Source organism: Prunus dulcis, chromosome 6 (genome assembly GCF_902201215.1).
Source record: "Prunus dulcis chromosome 6, ALMONDv2, whole genome shotgun sequence".
Taxonomy (NCBI): Eukaryota; Viridiplantae; Streptophyta; class Magnoliopsida; order Rosales; family Rosaceae; genus Prunus; species Prunus dulcis.
Window position 1 is genome coordinate 4420186 of NC_047655.1, and position 21030 is coordinate 4441215.

Consider the following 21030-nt stretch of genomic DNA (forward strand, 5'->3'; position numbering starts at 1 on the left):
TCAAGCAAAGGAGAGGGTAAGACTGCTAACAAGTCTTAGTAATCAAATAAACAACATACATGGAATCACCTTCGATATAAAGGGACCTAGTGTGCTTAGTACAAGTCATGTGCAATCCTCTAAAGAAACTCCACAACTCAGTCTCAATCATATTTCCAGTCCCAAGATTAGCAGAAAACCCACATATTCATGTTCCACTAGAGTCCCTTAGCAGACCAACATCAATTACAATGGAGGACTCCAGTGGATTTGAATGACTTCTCTTTTAGGTTTAATATTAATAACAATATTAATCTCAAACTACTCACTAGAATTGTGTGTGTGATGAAGATATTGCGGAGGCTCATAATCAGGTTTTAAAATGGAATTAAATCTCAATTTCCAACTGTTAGGGGGTTACGGGAGTTACCATAGTTAAAGGTCTTCAATGACAATACATTAGTGTTTTAGCTGTTATGTTGTTATTAACCTTTATTAAGATACTTATAGGTTTTTCGTTTCATTGTAACCACGAGGAGGATATCTTATAGTTTGGGTATAAATATAGGTTGTAATATCTCAAATTTTATAATCGAATATACAATTTCTACACCAACAATGCCACAGAGAAGCAGTGAACAATTATGCAGAATAGTGTGCTCCACCATAGTCACAGGGAGTTCACAAAACAATGTTGAGTTATGGCCCATGATAGTCCAGGGGCCCATCGTTTAGTAGCAATATGCTCTTTACATTGCGATGTTGATTTTATAAGAGATATTTAGTGATATACCCATTCTTAGTACTAATATTATAGATAAACCTTACACCATTGAATTTCTATAAACAAACCCAAAAAAAACTCAAAAATTGACAGCTAGCCCTATTGAATTTAATATTAATTATTAAATTACTTTGATATCCTATTGAGTGTTTTGTGTATTTTTATGAGATTTTGGGGTTGAACTTGTTTTAAGAAATTGATGGCAATTTTGTAATTTATTAGAAGTTAAAAGCCTCTTTATTACGTTGTAAATGAGTTTTGGGTGTGTTTCTAAAGTCAATTTTATATATGATATTTTTATAATTTAGGCACATACATTGGGTATAATAATGAATCTCTCATTTTATAATGGTCGAAGCAATGCTGGTTCTTTCTCTCAGATTATTATTATTTTATTATCCATTATTTATGAATATTATTTTGGGTATGCATCACGCGGCTTTTTATATGTCTAAGTTGACATTGTCTACGGTAAGGCACTTTTCACTTTAATGCCAGTCTACCCTGTCGGGCTGATTCTTTCAGTTTTGGATCCGAGCGAAGGTTCGGTAGGTAGGTGGGAAAGCAAATATGGAGATGAGGAAGGTGAACAAGTCTCTGGAGCTGACCCAGGACGAGTCAGAGTCCGTCTCGCAACTCGTCATTCCAGCTACCCGATACGGCGAGTCGAGCTTCTACGATGCTTTCGCTCTTCGAGGCATCCGACTGGACCGAGTCGAATCCGGAGTACTCGTCGTCTGTTCTTTCAAGGTCCCTCCCCGTCTCACCGTGAGTCTTCTCGAAATTAATCACTTGACCAACAAGCCCTTACAATTTTTTTTTTTTAATTTTATAATAAATCTTTATAGGTTAGGTTCATTAATTAACTTGGCTATTGAAAAGATTTTTGTTTAATATGAGAGAGTTTTAAATTGTTCGCAGGATAGAAGTGGAAATTTGGCTAATGGTGCAATTGCAAACCTTGTTGATATAGTTGGTGCTGCCGTAGCTTATGTTCCAGGCCTCTCTATGAATGTTTCTGTGGACATTTCCATCTCCTACATGTCAACAGCCAAACTTCATGTAAGTAAAGCTTTCCACTCCAGTCCCCATTTCTTTTTGATACATGTCCGGTTTAAACTGATTAGAAATTTCTCCTTTAGTTTTTTTTCCCTTTTTACTTGCAAAATTGAGAGGCACCAGTTCTTGTGTGCACTTTGCGTATACGGCAACACACTCAAATGGTTAGGACGAGAGAGTGTGTGTGTGGTCGTATGCTTGACCTGATTCGAACCCTAGAATTTCTCCTAATTCTAACCCATTTCTCCAACCACTCTAGTTATTTAAGCTGACCCCAGCGGGCTTCATAATTTTGTATTTCATCTGGGCTATTATTTTGTGTTTCTAGTTGTGGGATTTACCATAATTACTTGTCACGTATGTGTGGTGTATCTATCACGTGCATATGATCTTTGTATCGTTCTAATTTTGCCAGATGTCCGAGAAGAGACTTATAACATATGATTATCTTTTTAATGTAAAATTGCAGGATGAGCTAGAGATAACTTCAAGAATGGTAGGACGAGTAGGAGGTTGTTCTGGAACAATAGTCATTTTGAGAAATAAAACAACTGGGGAAATTATAGCTGAAGGTCGACATTCATTGTTTCGTTCACATGTTGGTCCCATTCCCAAACTGTGAGTTTGTTTTGTCTTTCGGCAATTAATTGTTTTTTTTATTAAAAGCATGGTCCAATTTTTGGCCTTAGAAGGACAGAGACGAGGTTATTGGCCCAGATTCTTCTTTATTTGGCCTTTTTGTGACTTGACGCTAAATGTTGTAATCTTTAATTCAAAGAAAATGTTATTTCTACTCAAAATTAAGTTTCCACACTCTTGTGCGCAACAGTGACACAGGAGGAGTGCAAGTACTTCAGGCTGACAAGGCCCTTACCCAACTTAAATCAAGAAATAATCTGGATGACGTCATATTCAAATTCATGAATGTTTTTACCTTTTTCTAACATATTCAGTCGGGATTAAAAAAGCAAGTTGAATTCATGATTCGGAACTTATAATTCAAGTGGTTAAGATCATTTATTCATAAACATTTTTTCGCTAACATCGCTTGTATCAACTCAAATATCTGGATTGGCTCAACCCGAGTTGGACCCCTAATTTAAAATCAAAACAATGTTGGGTTGTGGCCCATGAGTGAGTTCACAAATATCCAAATCTATTGCAACTATGGGTTGGAACTGGCAATCTAGACCCATAATTCCTCAGACGTAAACGATCACGTGCCGTCATTTTCGAGCCAGCAGCATGCTCTTAACATTGCGACGTTGATTTACCAGTGTCTGGAGCGAGTCTTGAGAGAGACGGATCCGAACGACGAAGGAGAAATGGAGAGGGCGAAGAAGTTTCTGGGGCTGAGTCAGGACGAGTCCGAGGCCGTGTCGCGACTCGCCGTTCCAGAACGGCAAGCGGGCGAAGGGAAGAGCTTCTACGACACTTTCGCTCTTGCTGGCAACCGAGTCGTCCGAGTCGAACCCGGACTCATCGTCTGTTCTTTCAAAGTCCCTCCCCGCCTCACTGTAAGTCACTCGTTTGGTTGTTTTTGCAAGTACATTTTCGAATTAATTTCTTCAAAATTCAAATTGAAAATGGGTTCTTTAATTTCAGCCCAAAATTTTGAGAAGAATTTTTGTTTTTAACTTAAAAATTTAGGTAATTTCAGCTGTAGCTTGATTATTTTTAGTTGGTAATTTGATATTATTTCCCTTAATTAGTTACTCCATGAAAGTTGTAACTCACGTTGTATGGAGATTTGTTCCGCCATTTGCCTTGAGTTATATTTAACTATTAAAAGTTCTCGTCTTGTAGCTACTTTATGCATTAACAATCATTTCTCCTTACAATCTGAGGACAAATTTCAAATTTACAATTTAACCTATGCCCAGTTGGACTTATTTATTTTTGTTTTTTTGCTTGTAGGGAGAAATCACTCTTTTATCCATAAGAGCAAATTAGTGTTCTTTAACTATTGGGTCTCTTCCAATAATGGCTGAGTTTTTGTTCTGAATTATTTTGACATGGTGCGAAGCTTAAACTTCTGCATTGCCCTTTCGAATATGATAAGGTGTTAATCATTCTAGACTAGGAAGGAGCGGAAAACCTCACTTTAACAGCCACTGGTCACCTGAAGAAAGATGATTTGTGTATGCATTTCACCGCCCGAAATCGGGTCTTGAATGTGGGTTGAGCATGCCATAGACTTAGTTGAACTAAGTGCCTAGTATAACTATGTTTAACTTATGAGATCTCTCGACCAAACAGCTTTGATTTTTGTGTTGGACACTTCTGTACAATTGGTATTTTTATTTGCCAAATATTTTATTTTGGTTCTTTAATTTGTTTGCAGGATAGAACTGGGAAGTTGGCCAGTGGGGCAATTGCAAACCTGGTTGATGTTGCCGGTATTTCCGTAGATTTTGTTGAGGGTCTACCTATGAATGTTTCAGTGGATATGTCTATCTCCCATCTCTCAACTGCCAAGCTTGATGTAAGCAAAAGCCTTCCCCTCAAATCCCCATTTCTCTTTGACATTTAAGCAAGCCTCCCCAACAGATTTTCTCTTTGACATCAAATGTGGCTTCAGTTGATCAGAAATATGTCCATTCATATTTTTATTTGCAGAATGTGGTTGTTAAAATGGTCACCAATCCTAAAAAATATTGTGGTTATCACTCCCATGCATATAGCACCTGATATATCTTGGCTATTCTTCTCTGTTTCTAGTGTTTTGGATCTTCGTTGTTATGTGTGTTTGATATAAGAGAGCATTTTTACTCATCTCCCTTGATCTCCCTTGATTGGCGGTGAGCATACCACTACATTAATTGACATTGGATGAGTGTGATTTAATTCACATGCTACAAGAATCACAAAAATTAAACTCATCCAACCGCCATTGATGTGGTAGCAATGCTCGCCACCAATTAAGGGAGGTGAGCTGAAATGTTCTCTTGATATAAAATCTGCATTTAAGATTTCTGGCTTGCTATGACATTTGACTCTGTATCGTTCCAATTTTAGTGGATGCCCCGAAAGGACTATTAACATATGACCTCTCTTGATGTCAAAATTGCAGGATGAGTTAGAGATCATCTCAAAAAGGTTAGGGCAAAGAGGAGGTTGCACTGGAACATTGGTACTTGTGAGAAACAAAGCAACTGGTGAGATTATTGCTGAAGGTAGACTTTCAATGTTTCGTACACAAGCTTCTAGCAAACTCTGAGTATGTCCGGATTAAACGAACCGCTTGTGGGGGGTGGGGGAACAAGGTTGAATCTCCTTTGGGATTGCTTTCTGTTTATAGTTGATTATTTTTTATTGATTAAAGAGTCAGAATGTTGACAATGGTATGGATTAACATTCACGGCGCAGTTGCTGGCCTTGGAAGGACAGAGACCAAATGACCAATTGGTTATTATTGGTCTATTCTTCCCCATTGTATTGTATTTATTATTCTTTGTTGGCCTTCTATTGACATGGATGCTAAACTTTCTAATGTTTTATATAGGGAGGGTAAATGGTAGCTCTTGCCTAATTTGTGTTTTGTTTAATGGTGAACCATGCTTCAATTCAATGCTCTAATGAATATGCGAAAGTTGTATTCTTGCTAATACTTAAATGAAGAAACATAATCAAATCGTATGGTTTGCTATAGAAAAACTGACCATTCCCATTTCAATTAGGGATTTTTTTAATTATAAAAGAAATAATTTATATAATAACAAGAAAAAGTACTATATATATATATATATAGTAAAATGCAGAAAATGATGAAACATTTAAAATATTAGAAAATGACCTCAATTATAAAATACACATGAAACTAATTACATAACAAAGATTATGAGCGCTTCAAAATAGTCATTTTGTATTTCATAATGAAAAGAAATAAGGGTGAAAGAAGTATCTATTTAAGAGTTTTTATTTATAATAATCTGTCAACTATTCAAAGTTCTCACTCCACAAATTTGATCTATCGTCCTTATCATCATATTTCATCAAAACTTTTGTTTTGGCGAAAAAGAAAGTAAAATTTTCGTTAAAACTAATTGCGGGTAATCACATGACAAGTAGACCAATAGAGTGTTAGTTAAATTAACACATGCCTATAATGTGGTACTAAATTCAAACCCCAATAATACACGTGAATCATGCATGTGAGTTTCACCGCAGCCCTTCCGAACTTTGATGGATTGAAAAAATGAAAGAAAAAAGTGTAACTATTAACACGTTATCTGAAAACACCAGTACTAATATGCCATTTGAACTGAAATGGACCCACTGTACGCTGATAATTACGAGAAACGGCCATCGATACAAAATTAATGAACACCTTAACCCTCTATCTTTCACCAAATTTACAGACCCACCTAACGCACTTTAAGCAAAACAAGAGGGCAGTCGCCGTAATTTTAACAGGACAGCATTTTACACCCGATTTTCGTCGTCACTCAGGCCTCTGCTGACTGTGACTTTCTCTGCCGTCGCGCCACACACCATGAACTCTGCAATCCGCAGTTCTTATCTCACTCTCTCTCGAGACCGAAGCGTTCCGATACCCGAAACGCCGAAGCTACAACCTTTTCCGCGTTTCTTCGACTCGACGAACCGAAACAACCGATTCCGAGACGTTTCTTCCGGTAGCTCGCTGCTGAGAACTCGACTTCGGCATGACTCGGCTGAGTTCCGCACCGCTCTCTCACACCGAGTTGGGCTTTCTTCCAAAAACGCTCAGTTTGATTCGTTTCCGGACGAGAACGAAGCTCAGGCGCCAAGTTTCGCCGAGTTCATCACCTCCGAGAGGGTCAAAGTGGTGGCGATGCTTGCTTTGGCTTTGGCTCTCTGTAACGCGGACCGGGTTGTGATGTCGGTGGCGATTGTACCGTTATCGCTCTCTAACGGTTGGAGCCGATCGTTTGCTGGTATTGTTCAGGTGATTTTGCTGCTTATATATTTTTTTAGCTGTTTGGTATATCTCTTTTAATTCTGGTTGAAGTAAAATTCTTCGAATTTACGATATCTAGAAGCACAGAAAGTTTGAATTTTGTAATGCCTTTCAGTTGAGGGACTGATCATATCTCTTAAATAAATTTGTTACAGAAATGAAAATTGCAAAATGAGTAATTTGCTTAGGTTGACTTCTAATCACCAAAGAGTTGACCAAAAATTATCTAACAAATAATAGGTGATTGATTTTATTGGGGAGTGGAGAAGCTGTTCAAATATCTGAAAATGTTCAATCTTTCGACTTAATGTACTGTCAGGCTCAGCAGTGTTATTATTTTAGCTAAAACAGTTTGACTCATGGGTTTTCAAGAAAATTGCTCTAAATTTTTTATTTATATGAGAGTACATAGTCTAAAGTACTTGAAACTCATTGGAAAAATCACTTATGGCAGTCATCTTTCCTTTGGGGGTACCTCATATCTCCCATAGCTGGAGGGACTCTTGTGGACTATTATGGTGGTAAGGTAGTCATGGCCTGGGGAGTGGCTTTGTGGTCTTTAGCTACCTTTCTGACACCATGGGCTGCAGAGACTTCTCTATGGGCTCTCCTTGCTATGAGAGCTCTCCTCGGCATTGCAGAAGGAGTGGCTCTTCCTTGCATGAACAACATGGTAGCAAGGTAAAGATGGCCTACAAACTTGCTTTCTTTATTTTCAATTTACATTAATTAATATACAAGATGTGCTTCCGAACAGGTTATTTTTTGGTTAACAGTAGGTGAAGATAAGATGTTAATCGAAGTATGAACTTTTTGTTTCAGATGGTTTCCTCAAACTGAACGAGCCAGGGCTGTTGGGATTGCAATGGCTGGATTTCAGCTTGGAAGTTCAGTAGGACTCATGCTTTCTCCAATCCTCATGTCACAAGGTGGTATATTCGGACCATTTGTGATTTTTGGTTTATCCGGGTTTCTTTGGGTTTTGGTATGGTTATCTGCAACATCAAGTACTCCTGACCGAAATCCTCAGATATCAAAGTATGAATTGGAGTACATATTGAATGAGCGGAAGAAGTCCTTCTTGGTAGAGAATAAACCTAAGACAACCAAAGTGATCCCTCCTTTCAGGCGCTTGCTTTCTAAACTGCCAACCTGGTCCCTAATAATTGCAAATGCCATGCATAGCTGGGTAATGCATATATCTCATGCCAGGTTATTCTACTCTGAGAATCGTATTGTTATTGTCCCTTACATGTGTTGAATATATCATCATCTAAGCGGGAGCAAACTTTCTTTAGATAGTTCTTGTGTCCGATCATTTTTACATTTTACCCTAGTGTGGAAATTATATGTCTACACGAACTCATTTTTACATTTTAGCCTTGTGTGGAAATTATATGTCTGCACGAACTCATTTTTTTTGTTGTTGACTTTTTCAAATTGTGCAGGGTTTTTTCATTTTTCTTTCCTGGATGCCCATTTACTTCAACTCAGTGAGGCCTAATACCTAGCTATAGTTTCTTTTCCGCTCTGTATTGTGAGGGTTATGTAGCTTATGTATGACTCACTACTACAGGTGTATCATGTTGACCTCAGACAAGCCGCTTGGTTTAGTGCCGTTCCATGGACTGTCATGGCAATCATGGGATATATTGGTGGGTTGTGGTCAGACATAATGATACGGAATGGCATGAGTGTCACTTTAACTCGAAAGATCATGCAGGTATGTCTAAGAAATAAAATTTGATATACTAGTTCTACTGTAATGCAGCCTTCGACTAAAAGGCTGATGGTCCTCCATAATCTGAAGGTCTCACTTCAAATAGGAATTGGATAATCAATAGAATAGATGAGAAAGAAACTTTCCTAGTTTGAGCTTATTTGCAAAAATTATATTGTATACTTGTAATCTGGAAATTTAGTATGATCAAAAGTTCTTCTCATCTTCTGTGATAGTACCATAAAGAAAAAAGAAGTAGCCCTGTCAAAGTTGTTCTTTTAAGAAACTATATATACCATATGAAATTAATTTCTGGTCATGCTTTATGGAATGTGAATATTTGTTCTTTCTCTGCAGTCAATTGGTTTCCTTGGTCCTGGGATAGCTCTTGTGGGTTTAACTACAGCAAAAAGTCCAGCAGTTGCATCTGCTTGGCTTACTTTAGCAGTAGGGCTGAAATCTTTTAGTCACTCTGGTTTTCTTGTGAATCTTCAGGTTGGCATAGTGATATTTGAGTTATATATCTGTTAGTACACTTAGAATTGATTCTTCACTTTTTCTGTGTCTTAATTATTTATATCTTTTTTTAACCAGGAAATCGCTCCACAATACTCTGGTGTTTTACATGGTATGGGAAACTAGAATAAAATTTTCAATATATGAAATGCTTCGAGAGCGTAGTGTAAATCAGTGAAATACTAATATTATAACTTTGTACGATATATTATCAACCCCTTGTTTTTGTGTTAGGAATTTCAAATACTGGTGGAACATTAGCTGCCATTTTGGGAACCGTTGGAGCTGGTTTCTTTGTTGAACTTGTGGGTTCTTTCCAGGGATTTCTGTTGTTTACATCACTCTTATATGTTCTTGCTGCCCTTTTCTACAACGTATTTTCTACTGGAGAGAGAGTAAATTTTGATGAACCTAGTAAGTATTATTGTATTTGATTGATTGTTTGAATTCAATATTCCTACCGACCCCACCCCCTTTTCCTTTATGGAGGGTTCTAAACTTTTCTTAGTTGGATTTTGTAGGATTAATGTCTGTTACATGACACTGTCTTTGCAAAAACCATTCATGTAGTTTTCAGTCACCAGATGTTAGCTTTCTAAACAACATTTTAAGGAAATACTTTGATTTTGGAATATGGTCAAATTCATGGAACCCATTTTATGGGTGGAACTATGGGGATATAAACTATGATCAATTTGTTATTGCTTTGTTATACTTGTACCTTTTAAGCATTACACATTTTTATATTCCTGTGTTTGTGCATTAATTTTGCTTGACAGCTCATGAATGACATTCTAAGACTGCTGGTGCTGGCAACATCATATCGCTTGTCGATGATATTGGTTATGCTTGTTCAACTGTGACTAATGGAGCAGACTTATGGAATTGGACAGAATGTGGGAAGGCAGACATGAGGAATGGTACAGAATGTCGGAAGCCATCCTCTGTATCGATAAATACCCTTTTTGTCCTTTGTATCAATCCAAAATGTGTACAGTGGATTTTTTTTAGTGTTCCTCTTCCTGATGCATCAACAGTTTGTTTCAGGTGCACATGGGGATTCTGTTTACCAAATTTTGTAAAAGATATGTATAAATGTGTTTCAGAGGTGTGATGCTGGATTCACTCTTCTTTTTCTGTGTTTAAAAGATTTTGTTAGTTCCCCCCCCATTGTCTTCTACGAGAAAGACTGACAGTAGCATTTTCTTTCTTACCCGATATCCAAATTTAAATTAATATTTCAAATGGCTCAAATCAATCATTGGGCTTTCTGGGTTTTTCCGTTCTGGAAGTAATGGCTTCTAGGCCCACCCTTGAGTTGTGCTGAGGATGTGCCACTGCCGACTATTAAATACTGTCCAATATTGACCAAATGGTAAAAAAATATTCTTAATTTTGTTTTTGGGCTACCTTATAAAATTCTTTCACTGACCGGATCATACAAAGTTTAAAAATTCAAATTACTGTTGCTGAGTTGTCTTTCATTAGACATGGAATCACGTCTAATTGCTTGAATTAGTCTCACAATGCATAAACACATGTAATAAATTTATAGGTGAGATCCATAAATACAAGAAGGCTGAATATAACCCACAAATGCCAATTTCGTTACATTCCAGCAAATGATCAATATCACATCAGTAGGTCAAAAGTTACTTCTTAAGTTCTGGAAATGAAGAACACACCAAGTCCTCATAATCTGCACTCAAACAGAAGAAAACCAATTTCCAATTTCCAATATGAAGATGGCAACAGCAACAAACCCAAGCACCAGAGATTTGCTGCCCTGAAGGCTGCTGTGAAGAAAGTTGCTGGCGTTTTCAAAATTCTTCTTTTTGGACAAAGAGAGGCCATCCCAAAAGGTGCTGCTATGATTGATGCAAGAACTAATACCCGAATCAGCGGGATTTCCTGTAAGTTTCATGTTGGTTCTGCATCAATCTGATATAATCATGTATATTGCAGATTGGTTGGTAGATGCTATAGCTATATATAGTGGATAGAATGGTTTAGCTGGTGGGGTGGTGGGGTCCTTTCAAAAGTCAAATATCATGCAGAGAGAATTGATTTTGATTTTATTGATATTTTCTTGTACCCTGCAGCTTCAACTGATATTTCAACAGGGAGTGACACTAAGAGCTCATCAAAGTTTAAGCTCTCTCAGTCCAATAATTCGTCAAGTGCTCGGAGTGGAGTAATTGAGACGAAGAATTTTTCTTACGAAGAGATTTTCAAAGCAACCGAAAAATTCTCTCCAGCGAATAAGATTGGTGAGGGTGCATTTGGAACAGTGTACAAGGGAAGGCTTGGAGATGGATCTCTTGTTGCTGTAAAGCGTGCCAAGAAGGTATAGACAAATATGCCTCGATAATTGTGATAGTACCTTATACAGATTATTGCAATAATAGTATTGCTTAAGCTTCCCTTTTCTTGAAAGAATTTATGAGTAGAATCATTGATATGATGAGTAAATGATATCACTGTTGGAAACAGGTAGTATTCTTTGGAATTGCTAAAGCATGGTTAGGACAATAGTTAATGTCATTTGCTGTTTTCTTGCAAAATGACTTGAAATTTTGTGCAGGCCACATATGACAAGCTCATAGCATTGGAGTTCAAGAATGAGATACTTACCTTGTCCATGATTGAACATCTGAATTTGGTAAGGTTATATGGATATTTGGAGCATGGAGACGAACGGATTATAGTGGTTGAATATGTTGGCAATGGAACGCTTCGGGAACATCTGGATGGTAAGTCTTTTGAAAACTAGTTATTAAACTCTAGAGGGTTAGCCAAGTATCTGGTAGACATAAATTCAGGTGGAATATGTAAGTTTCTATTGAGAAACTGGAAATCTAACAATATGTAACAAAAAGAGATAGATAAATAAACTAGAATGAGAAATTATGTCTACCTATCATATCTAGTTCTGCTTACCATGACTGGTGAAGGATCATCGGTAATGTTCTGTTTCCTTTATTCATCAGTTGAAAAAAATTAGCTTTTTCAGTTGTCTGGTTGGGTTTTACATGAAGCTCAGAACACCTTTCCCAATGTGGAAGCTCTGTATTTCTCTCCTATTGCTGTGGTCATTAGATAGTCTGAATATCATTAGAAGGAGAAAGTTCTAAAAATATAGTCTATAAAAATCATGTTGATAAAACAGTCATCTATTCATGAAGGTACACTGGGAAATGGACTTGAAGCCGGAGAACGTTTGGACATTGCTATTGATGTGGCTCATGCAGTTACCTATCTTCACATGTATACAGGTATGTACATAATTATCAGTCCAAAGTACGTACTCGGGCCAAATTATCCTCCAAAAGTCTAAGTTAGGCAGCTTCATACTTGTAGTACATAAGTTCAGGCATGGCTACAGAGGGCTTTTCATCTTGCTCCCCATTTTATCTGAATTTATGGACTTCATTGTAGAAGCCCACATATTTATTATGGAAAGCAAGATAAGCAGAAGGCAGGCCTGTTTTAACATGTGTACAACTTGGTCAAGAACAGAACTCCTTGTGATAATTTCTTATTATCGTAATGGCATTTGACAACCTATAATCTCTCATGTATTTGATACAGATCCTCCGATAATCCACCGAGACATCAAATCATTAAACATCCTCATCACAGAGAAATTTCGGGCTAAAGTGGCGGACTTTGGGTTTGCACGATTGTCAGCAGACCCCAATGCAACTCACATTTCAACTCAAATAAAAGGAACAGCAGGATACTTGGATCCCGAGTACCTGAAGACTTATCAACTCACTGAAAAGAGTGATGTTTATTCCTTTGGTGTCTTGCTTGTAGAACTGATGACAGGAAGACGGCCCATCGAACCACAAAAGCCAGCCAATGAAAGATTAACAACAAGATGGGTAAGAATACAAGTGTTTAAACATCCTGAGATCGGTAAATGAACATGAAAATGGAAATCTGTCGAGCTGTCTTTTTGGGTTTGTGTCTTGCTTTGCAGTAAAAATTGCCCAAATTTCCACCTTACATTCTTAGTTAGTCATTGCTGAGCCTGGAGTTCCTTTACTTTGGACATTCATCACATGTTTCTGCAGATCATAAAGACAGATCACATCGGTCTAGCTCTCGTAACACCCACCTTATTCCTTATGCTGCACGTGAGACATTCATCAAATCAAACCACCATAGTTGCATTTGCCCATTTCATCTTCCTCTTCAGATGGCCTGTTCCCATGTGTTATAGACAAACATTGGATAATGAAGTGTTATGAACCAAACATCAGCCAAACCATGTTCAGCATACGTTGGATATCTGACACAGGATATTCCAAAATTGGAAACTCATAATTCTAGTGAAAATTGAAAATGCAAGTGTTGTTTAGCTTCAAATGCATAAGACCATCCAATAGTTTTACTTTAAACTAATTGTTCTTTTTTGATGAATTTCCTTAAACTAATGAAATGACAATATTGCATCAAAGAAAGAAGCTTCCGATCATTATATTGTCAACCATAAATTAACAATATGTTCATCTGCAGGCAATGCAAATGTTGAAACGAGGAGACGCCATACTCGTCATGGATCCAAAGCTACGGAGAAATCCAGCATCAACCATGGCGTTGGAGAAAATTCTCATGCTAGCTAAGCAGTGCCTTGCACCTTTAAGACAGTCAAGACCCTCCATGCAAAAATGTGCTGAAATCTTATGGGGAATTCGCAAGGACTTCAGAGAAAAAGCCCTCTCTGCTTCTTCTACACCTCACTACTCTGCCAATTTTCCTGTGAGAGATGCAAAGAAGACTCGGCAGACATCATTTGGGATTGAAGATGGCGATAGCTATAAGTTTATCTCTGCCTAGCTAATAAGAACTTAAAGGAATTTTTTTGCTCACACATTGTTTTTTCTTTTGTTCATGCATTACTAGATCTATGTAAAGTCTTATGTACAAAACCCAATTATTCAATATTGAATTTGAATGGCAATCAGATTTTATGTTTTCAGTGTCTGTTTCTATCTTAACATTTGAGAGGACATGTAGAACCCAAACACAAACTTTTGGAAAAAAACCCTTTTTACATTTGTATCATATCATTATGCTATCATAGTACACCAAAACATGATACTAACACTTTCCTCTTTTAACTGTAAAAAAACTTTCATGCAATGAGTTTATACTCGTGTTCGGAAAGTTATTCACCTCGGATCATAGAAGGAAAGAAAAAACTTTCCACTAGCATATATAGATTATGTTTACCAACGCACACAAATGAATCTCACAATACATCAACAGTTGATAGTAATTTATGTGCTTGAAGGAGTTTTAACTTCAACTTTCATTGAAAAATTCTTACATGCACACGTGATCATAGGTACTTTAATCAAATGCAGCCACGTATCGTCCATTTCTCAAGTTCCAAAAAGGCAAAAAGAAAATATCAAAATCCGATCCCCAAAAGAAGCAAAGCGTGGCATGTGTACCTCTCACTCACTCCCAGTCCGCTCTCTTTTGGCTCCATTTTCATGTGATCGTTCACGTTCACTTCACTCACTCTTATCACTCCAACGGAAACATTAAAAAATTAAAAACCACTTTTCTTCTTCTTCTTCTTCTTCTTCCGCCTCCTCCATCTCTCAATCTCTCTCTGATATTTCTGTTCAATTCCAAAACTCTCCTTCTGTGTCTTTGTCTCTTTCTTCATAAAAGTCTCTCTCTTTCTCTCTCTTTTTATCTCATTTGGACCCTTTATGAAAATATCTCCTCCCTCCTCCACTCAGATTCTCTCTTAAATTCCTTTATGCTCATCATTTGCAGTTGATTATATCACTCTGACACCTCACAAACCAAAACCAAAAGCAACTTCACAAATGTAATTCTCTCTCTCTCTCTCTCTCTCTCTCTCTCTCTCTCTCTCTCTCTCTCTTTTGGTTTTAGAGTTTCAATTGACACTAACTTTTGCTTCAATTTCAGAGACTATATTGACGATTGAGAAGCTGTGTTCTGCTTAGCCATGGCGGCTACTGCGAAACCGAACGGTAAAAGCATCACCGACTCTGACATTTCATCCAAGATTCCAGCAACCGCGAATCCTTTAGCCGAAGAACCATCGCAGATTGCTTCGAACATCAATTACCACGCGAAATTCAGCCCTCACTTCTCTCCGTTCAAGTTCCAGCCCGAGCAAGCCTACTACGCCACCGCCGATAGCGTCCGTGATCGTCTGATCCAAGTACTGTTCACCATTTTTCAGCCTCGGGGTTCGGTTCATGGCCGATTTCGATTTTTGAATTTTGTTTGGTTGATTTTTGTAGCAATGGAATGAGACGTACCTGCATTTCCACAAGAAGAATCCCAAGCAGACCTACTACTTGTCCATGGAGTATCTTCAAGGACGAGCCTTGACGAATGCGATTGGGAATTTGAACGTTCAGAAAGCTTATGCTGACGCTTTGAATAAGCTGGGGCATGACCTCGAGGAAATAAGGGAGCAGGTAATCTCAGAAATTTTCAGTTCTTTAAAATGATTAAAATAAATATGAAATCTTTAGCCTCAAAAATCTTTACATAATGTAAAGATTGAGTTTTTGTTATTTCACGTAATTAAAAGTTGTGTGCGTACTTTTATTTTCTTGAATTGAATTATGTTGGTTTACCTCAGGAGGTTGTTAATCATTTGAAATGGATGTTAACTGGTTTTCATTATTTGAACTCGGCGTGCAATCTGTTGATCGATGATTGTTAGAAATGAATCTTTGTAGGAAAAAGATGCTGCACTCGGAAATGGTGGCCTGGGAAGGCTTGCTTCGTGCTTTCTAGACTCCATGGCAACGTTGAACTTGCCAGCGTGGGGATATGGTTTGAGGTACAGATACGGGCTGTTCAAGCAACGGATCGCCAAGGATGGTCAAGAAGAAACTGCTGAGGATTGGCTAGAGGTTCTATATCACCTCAATTTCTGTAGAGTTTTGTGTATTTTATGAATTCTTACTGATACTTTATTCAATGGAACTTGTGCAGAAGTTTAGTCCTTGGGAAGTTGTCAGGCATGATGTTGTCTACCCTGTCAGATTCTTTGGTCGAGTTCACGTCAATCCTGATGGATCGTAAGTGTTAAATTAAGATTTCATTTATTTAAAAAAAAAAAAAAAAGAATTTATGTCAAAATAAAAGACTATAGCACACTCCAAGAGTGCTTCTTTATCAGTTATCATATTCACATGCAACTTGGTTGGTTGCTTTAGATGTGCATGCGTGAACCTAGCAATAATTGTCTTATGATTGTATTACAGACGAAAGTGGGTTGAGGGAGAGGTTCTGCAAGCTCTGGCTTATGATGTGCCAATTCCAGGATACAAAACCAAGAACACTATTAGTCTTCGTTTATGGGAAGCCAAAGCATCTGCTGAGGATTTTAACCTATTTCAATTTAATGATGGACAGTATGAATCTGCTGCGCAGCTTCATTCTCGAGCTCAACAGGTTGGTTAATTAATATCCTAACGGCAGGTAGTCTTGGAAGTGCTTGCCATTCTTTTAAAGAACATACAATGTTGACCTTTTTAAATTATATGTGTGTGTCCACTAATCTTCATGTTTTAAATGTTTTCTTGAACCATATTGTATGAAATTGTGGTCTTGCAGATTTGTGCTGTTTTATATCCTGGAGATGCCACAGAGGATGGGAAACTTTTAAGGCTGAAGCAACAATTCTTCCTGTGCAGTGCATCACTTCAGGTTGGTTAATTATTGTCTTAACCTTCGTTGTTTTTTTTGGTGCAGTAGTGGCATCAACCCTTTTTTTTTTTTTCATTTGATTTTTAGGACTATTTAATTAAAGTTGGGAAGGTGAAAAAAATCTCACACATTGAGGGAGAATTCCGAAATTGATGTTTTCCTCACAATGGTGCTTTTGCTCAGCATTTCTGATTTTTATTTTCTAGATGCAAAAATACATATGAGTATTCTGATTAAGAGGCATTTTTCAGTTGCCAGTTTGTCATCCTATGAAGGAGTTGTGATCATCAGTCTTGTCGTTTTGAAATTACAGGATATTATTTTTAGATTCAAGGAGAGGAAAGGGAGCACAGCCTCATTGCAATGGTCAGAGTTTCCGACAAAAGTTGCTGTCCAATTGAATGATACTCATCCTACACTTGCAATTCCAGAGCTAATGCGATTGCTATTGGATGAGGAAGGACTTGGGTGGGATGAGGCATGGGCTGTGACAACAAGGTGCATTATATTTCATGTTTTTAGACATACTTCACTGAAGTTATTGCCACACGTTCTTCTTTCTTCCATTGGACAGCTCTCTGCTGTTTTTGCACAAGGAGTACAAAGTACTAACTCCTAATAATTGAACCAGGACAATTGCTTATACTAATCACACAGTCCTTCCTGAAGCACTTGAGAAATGGTCACAACCTGTAATGTGGAAACTTCTCCCTCGCCATATGCAAATAATAGAAGAAATTGACAAGAGGGTAACATTTGTCACCTTTTTTCTAGGTTATACTTATATTTATATAAAACCTTTCTCTAAATATAGAATCTTGAATTCTTGCAGTTCATTGCTACAGTACATGCTACACGAACTGATCTTGTGAGCAAAATTCCTAGCTTGTGCATCTTGGATAACAGTCCCCAAAAGCCTGTTGTGCGAATGGCGAACTTATGTGTAGTGTCAGCTCATACGGTAAGACATCCAGTTTGGGAAATTTACATGTATCTCCTGTAGCTTACTTGACTGGTTCTTTTAATTGTCTTCACCATAAACACATGGTATCCTTATCTAGCTATAAGAAAGCTTCCAGCTTCTTTCACTAGACTTTAAAAACAAGGCAAATTATTCCTTTTTTCCCCTTAAAAAAGGGGTGAGGAGGGCAAGCAATCTCATGGGAGGGGCTTCAACAAAAGAGATTACAAGCACCACACTGTCTAAGACTATGGTAAGGTCCACCATGCGTTGGTGAGACTCGAGCTCAGGCTTTGAACGAGGAGAAGCGAATTACATTCGAACTGGTGGTCTGAATATTTGACAATTCTATGTTATCTCAGACTCCTATCTTTAGTAAAGTTTAAGACGTGACAATTTGGAGTGTTGAAATATTATATAGAGCATATAGGCTGATATCTTGCCTCAGATTCATCCTTTATTTCCAAATCCTCTCTCTGTGTTTTATTTACAGTTATCTATAACATAGAACTTCATGACGCATGAAAATTATTATTGTTCTGCTTTCTGTTCCTTTTTCTCTCCCACAATCTAAGAAACCCTCACATTTGAGCTGTTGAATTTTGTTTAAGACTTTAAGAAACTCATTGATTCCCATGTCATTGTAGGTTAATGGTGTTGCCCAATTGCACAGTGATATTTTAAAGAATGAGTTATTTGTAGACTATGTCTCTATATGGCCATCAAAGTTTCAAAACAAAACGAATGGGATTACTCCTCGGAGGTGGCTCCGATTCTGCAGTCCTGAGCTCAGTAACATAATCACCAAATGGTTAAAAACTGACCAATGGGTGACCAACCTGGACCTACTTACAGGTCTTCGAAAGGTATATATATGTACAATTATTTGTCCATGGAGGAGAGTTGCTACAGTTGTAATATTAAAACTCAGTGTGTTTTCTCCAATAGTTTGCCGATGATTCAAAATTACAAGAAGAATGGGCGTCTGCCAAGTTGGCTAACAAGAAGCGTTTGGCACAGTACATAGAGCATACGACAGGTGTCCAGGTTGACCCAAGCACTCTATTTGACATACAAGTGAAGCGTATCCATGAATATAAGAGACAGTTGCTGAATATTCTGGGTGCAGTCTATAGATATAAGAAGTTAAAGGTATAAAAGGCATCTCCTTGTTACTTGACTATTCAGTTATAGGGAACAATCATCCTTGCTTGGTGATGCTACCCGTTATATGAACCTGCATGATCCTCCAACTTGATTTCTGTATAGTCTTTGTCGATTTGTTCATAATGGTTTTGCACCTGCTAATTATACTTTATAGTTTCAAGACCACATGCTGGCCCATAAATTTTCAGAGCCAGTTCACCAAATAAATATATATTTTCGCTAAATTTCCTTTTGCTGTTCGTTGTCATTTCTCAAGCATTCAAATTAGATTGTGTAAGCAGTGTTCCACAGATTCTTTTTAAGGTTATATAATGCATTTGTTAAATTTATGTATGATTTTGAAAACTTGGCTGGATTTGAACTGGGGCAGGAGATGAGCCCCGAAGAGCGGAAGAAGACAACTCCACGCACTATCATGATTGGAGGAAAAGCATTTGCAACATATACAAATGCAAAAAGAATAGTCAAGCTGGTGGACGATGTTGGTGCTGTGGTCAACAAAGATCCTGAGGTCAATACCCACCTGAAGGTTAGTTATTTTCAGAGGTGCTTCATATCTTATATTTGCTTTCATTAGTACTGGACCTCTACTAAAGTTTCAATTCCCATTAGACAAAGAAAAATTGGGACCCTGGGTTGATTCTGACCTTTAACCACTAATTCTTCAGGTTGTATTTGTTCCAAATTACAATGTATCTGTGGCTGAGCTACTTATCCCCGGAAGTGAGCTGTCACAACATATCAGCACTGCAGGCATGGAGGCAAGTGGCACAAGCAACATGAAATTTGCTCTGAACGGTTGCCTCATAATAGGAACACTGGATGGTGCTAATGTGGAAATCCGTGAGGAAATTGGGGAGGATAACTTTTTTCTCTTTGGTGCAACTGCAGATGAAGTCCCTAAGCTGCGCAAGGACAGAGAGAACGGACTGGTATGAGGATAACTTTTTTCTCTTTTGTTGATCTAGACTTCCAATGGTATTTATTTTAGTTTATTTTAAATGCATACCGGTAACCAATATCAACTCTTTCATATCTGACTTTTGCTCTTCTTATAAATCACTCAGTTCAAACCAGATCCTCGGTTTGAAGAAGCCAAGCAGTTTGTTAGGAGTGGAGCATTTGGGAGCTATGACTACAATCCACTTCTTGACTCTCTTGAGGGAAACACTGGTTATGGTCGCGGTGATTATTTTCTTGTTGGCCATGACTTCCCACAATATTTGGATGCTCAGGCAAAAGTAGATGAAGCTTACAAGTAAGATATCAAACCTCCTAGCCTCTACAACTATTATCTGTTTGGTCCTGTATGAGAATTAATATATAAGATCTTCTCAAGTGTGGTCCATGTTCAATCAAACTGAGCAAAATTAGTTCTAGATTGAATTGCTGGTATTAACCACAATCCCAATGGATCAGTGGTTTCTTGAATTGCAAGTATTTACTCCGACCAGAAAAGAAAATATTGCAAGCATTTTATCCACTGTGTTGAACTACATGTGCTGATCACTACCCCCTACCCCACTTTTTTATTAACCCGAGAGAGAGAGAGAGAGAGAGAGAGAGAGAGAGAGAGAGAGAGAGAGAGAGACTATTTCTACTGGTTTTGACACGGGGTGCCATTTTTCACCTACAGGGATAGGAAAAAGTGGCTGAAGATGTCCATACTAAGCACTGCCGGGTCTGGCAAGTTCAGCAGCGACCGCACAATTGCTCAGTATGCCAAGGAAATCTGGAACATAGAAGAGTGCCGCGTACCATAGATCCACCCCCCTTGCTGGTTCTGATGCTTATGTTAATGTTATGATTATGGCACAAGAAGCTTAAGGTAAAGAATAAAAGAAGCCAACAGAAGTGGCAACCGACATCATATGTTCCACTTCCGTTTTTCTCGCCTTTTTTTATATTCAATCATATGTTTCACTTTAGAACATTTTTTAGAGCTGGCATCTCTATGTATTTTCTTATGCCAATAGAAGTTCCAAATAAGAAAATAAATAAATTCTGCAACCAGATGTTGGCAAAAGAAGGTAATACCTTGCTACCATAACCTGTTCATATTGTTGTGCATGCCTTGTCCTTACTATGATTGTCTTCCTTATATTAGTAATTGATCAGTTTATGACTTCTTTACAATGTAGACTTGAAACTTCGACACTTATTTATTATTTTAAAGCATTTTC

General features: G+C 37.8%; 5 protein-coding genes across 8 annotated transcripts; all 5 read left to right on the forward strand.

Annotated features, from left to right (window-relative positions):
* Positions 1 to 1255: 1255 nt before the first annotated feature.
* On the forward strand, positions 1256 to 3158 carry LOC117633010 (acyl-coenzyme A thioesterase 13-like). 3 transcript variants are annotated; one of them, XM_034366669.1, is made up of 4 exons: positions 1256 to 1531; positions 1685 to 1825; positions 2292 to 2440; positions 3100 to 3158. In XM_034366669.1, exons 1-4 carry the CDS (start codon positions 1334 to 1336, stop codon positions 3116 to 3118), a joined length of 507 nt encoding a protein of 168 aa, XP_034222560.1. In that variant the 5' UTR covers positions 1256 to 1333; the 3' UTR covers positions 3119 to 3158. The 3 variants fall into 3 exon arrangements, with proteins under 3 accessions (XP_034222560.1, XP_034222558.1, XP_034222559.1); XM_034366667.1 differs by lacking the exon at positions 3100 to 3158 and adding an exon at positions 2652 to 2782; XM_034366668.1 differs by lacking the exon at positions 3100 to 3158 and adding an exon at positions 2652 to 2782 and having other exon boundaries at positions 1256 to 1513.
* On the forward strand, positions 3088 to 5364 carry LOC117633012 (acyl-coenzyme A thioesterase 13-like). The gene is made up of 3 exons (XM_034366670.1): positions 3088 to 3339; positions 4167 to 4307; positions 4896 to 5364. The coding sequence occupies exons 1-3, from the start codon at positions 3148 to 3150 to the stop codon at positions 5040 to 5042; spliced, it is 480 nt and encodes a 159-aa protein (XP_034222561.1). The 5' UTR covers positions 3088 to 3147; the 3' UTR covers positions 5043 to 5364.
* Positions 5365 to 6143: 779 nt separating this feature from the next.
* Positions 6144 to 10167, forward strand: LOC117632825 (probable anion transporter 4, chloroplastic). Of its 2 annotated transcripts, XM_034366417.1 has the most exons (9): positions 6144 to 6752; positions 7219 to 7445; positions 7587 to 7953; positions 8213 to 8257; positions 8341 to 8487; positions 8842 to 8979; positions 9079 to 9112; positions 9235 to 9414; positions 9780 to 10167. In XM_034366417.1, the coding sequence occupies exons 1-9, from the start codon at positions 6318 to 6320 to the stop codon at positions 9788 to 9790; spliced, it is 1584 nt and encodes a 527-aa protein (XP_034222308.1). In that variant the 5' UTR covers positions 6144 to 6317; the 3' UTR covers positions 9791 to 10167. The 2 variants fall into 2 exon arrangements, with proteins under 2 accessions (XP_034222308.1, XP_034222309.1); XM_034366418.1 differs by lacking the exon at positions 8213 to 8257.
* Positions 10168 to 10538: 371 nt separating this feature from the next.
* Positions 10539 to 13983, forward strand: LOC117631471 (calmodulin-binding receptor-like cytoplasmic kinase 2). The gene is made up of 6 exons (XM_034364635.1): positions 10539 to 10913; positions 11103 to 11347; positions 11585 to 11753; positions 12186 to 12275; positions 12592 to 12887; positions 13525 to 13983. Exons 1-6 carry the CDS (start codon positions 10673 to 10675, stop codon positions 13843 to 13845), a joined length of 1362 nt encoding a protein of 453 aa, XP_034220526.1. The 5' UTR covers positions 10539 to 10672; the 3' UTR covers positions 13846 to 13983.
* A 487-nt stretch (positions 13984 to 14470) lies between these two features.
* LOC117630926 (alpha-glucan phosphorylase, H isozyme) lies at positions 14471 to 21025 on the forward strand. The gene is made up of 16 exons (XM_034363794.1): positions 14471 to 14854; positions 14956 to 15214; positions 15297 to 15476; positions 15744 to 15920; positions 16003 to 16088; positions 16275 to 16464; positions 16627 to 16719; positions 17033 to 17217; positions 17351 to 17468; positions 17552 to 17680; positions 18328 to 18546; positions 18629 to 18832; positions 19218 to 19376; positions 19516 to 19779; positions 19915 to 20105; positions 20484 to 21025. The coding sequence occupies exons 2-16, from the start codon at positions 14996 to 14998 to the stop codon at positions 20608 to 20610; spliced, it is 2541 nt and encodes an 846-aa protein (XP_034219685.1). The 5' UTR covers positions 14471 to 14854; positions 14956 to 14995; the 3' UTR covers positions 20611 to 21025.
* The last annotated feature ends 5 nt before the right edge of the window (positions 21026 to 21030 follow it).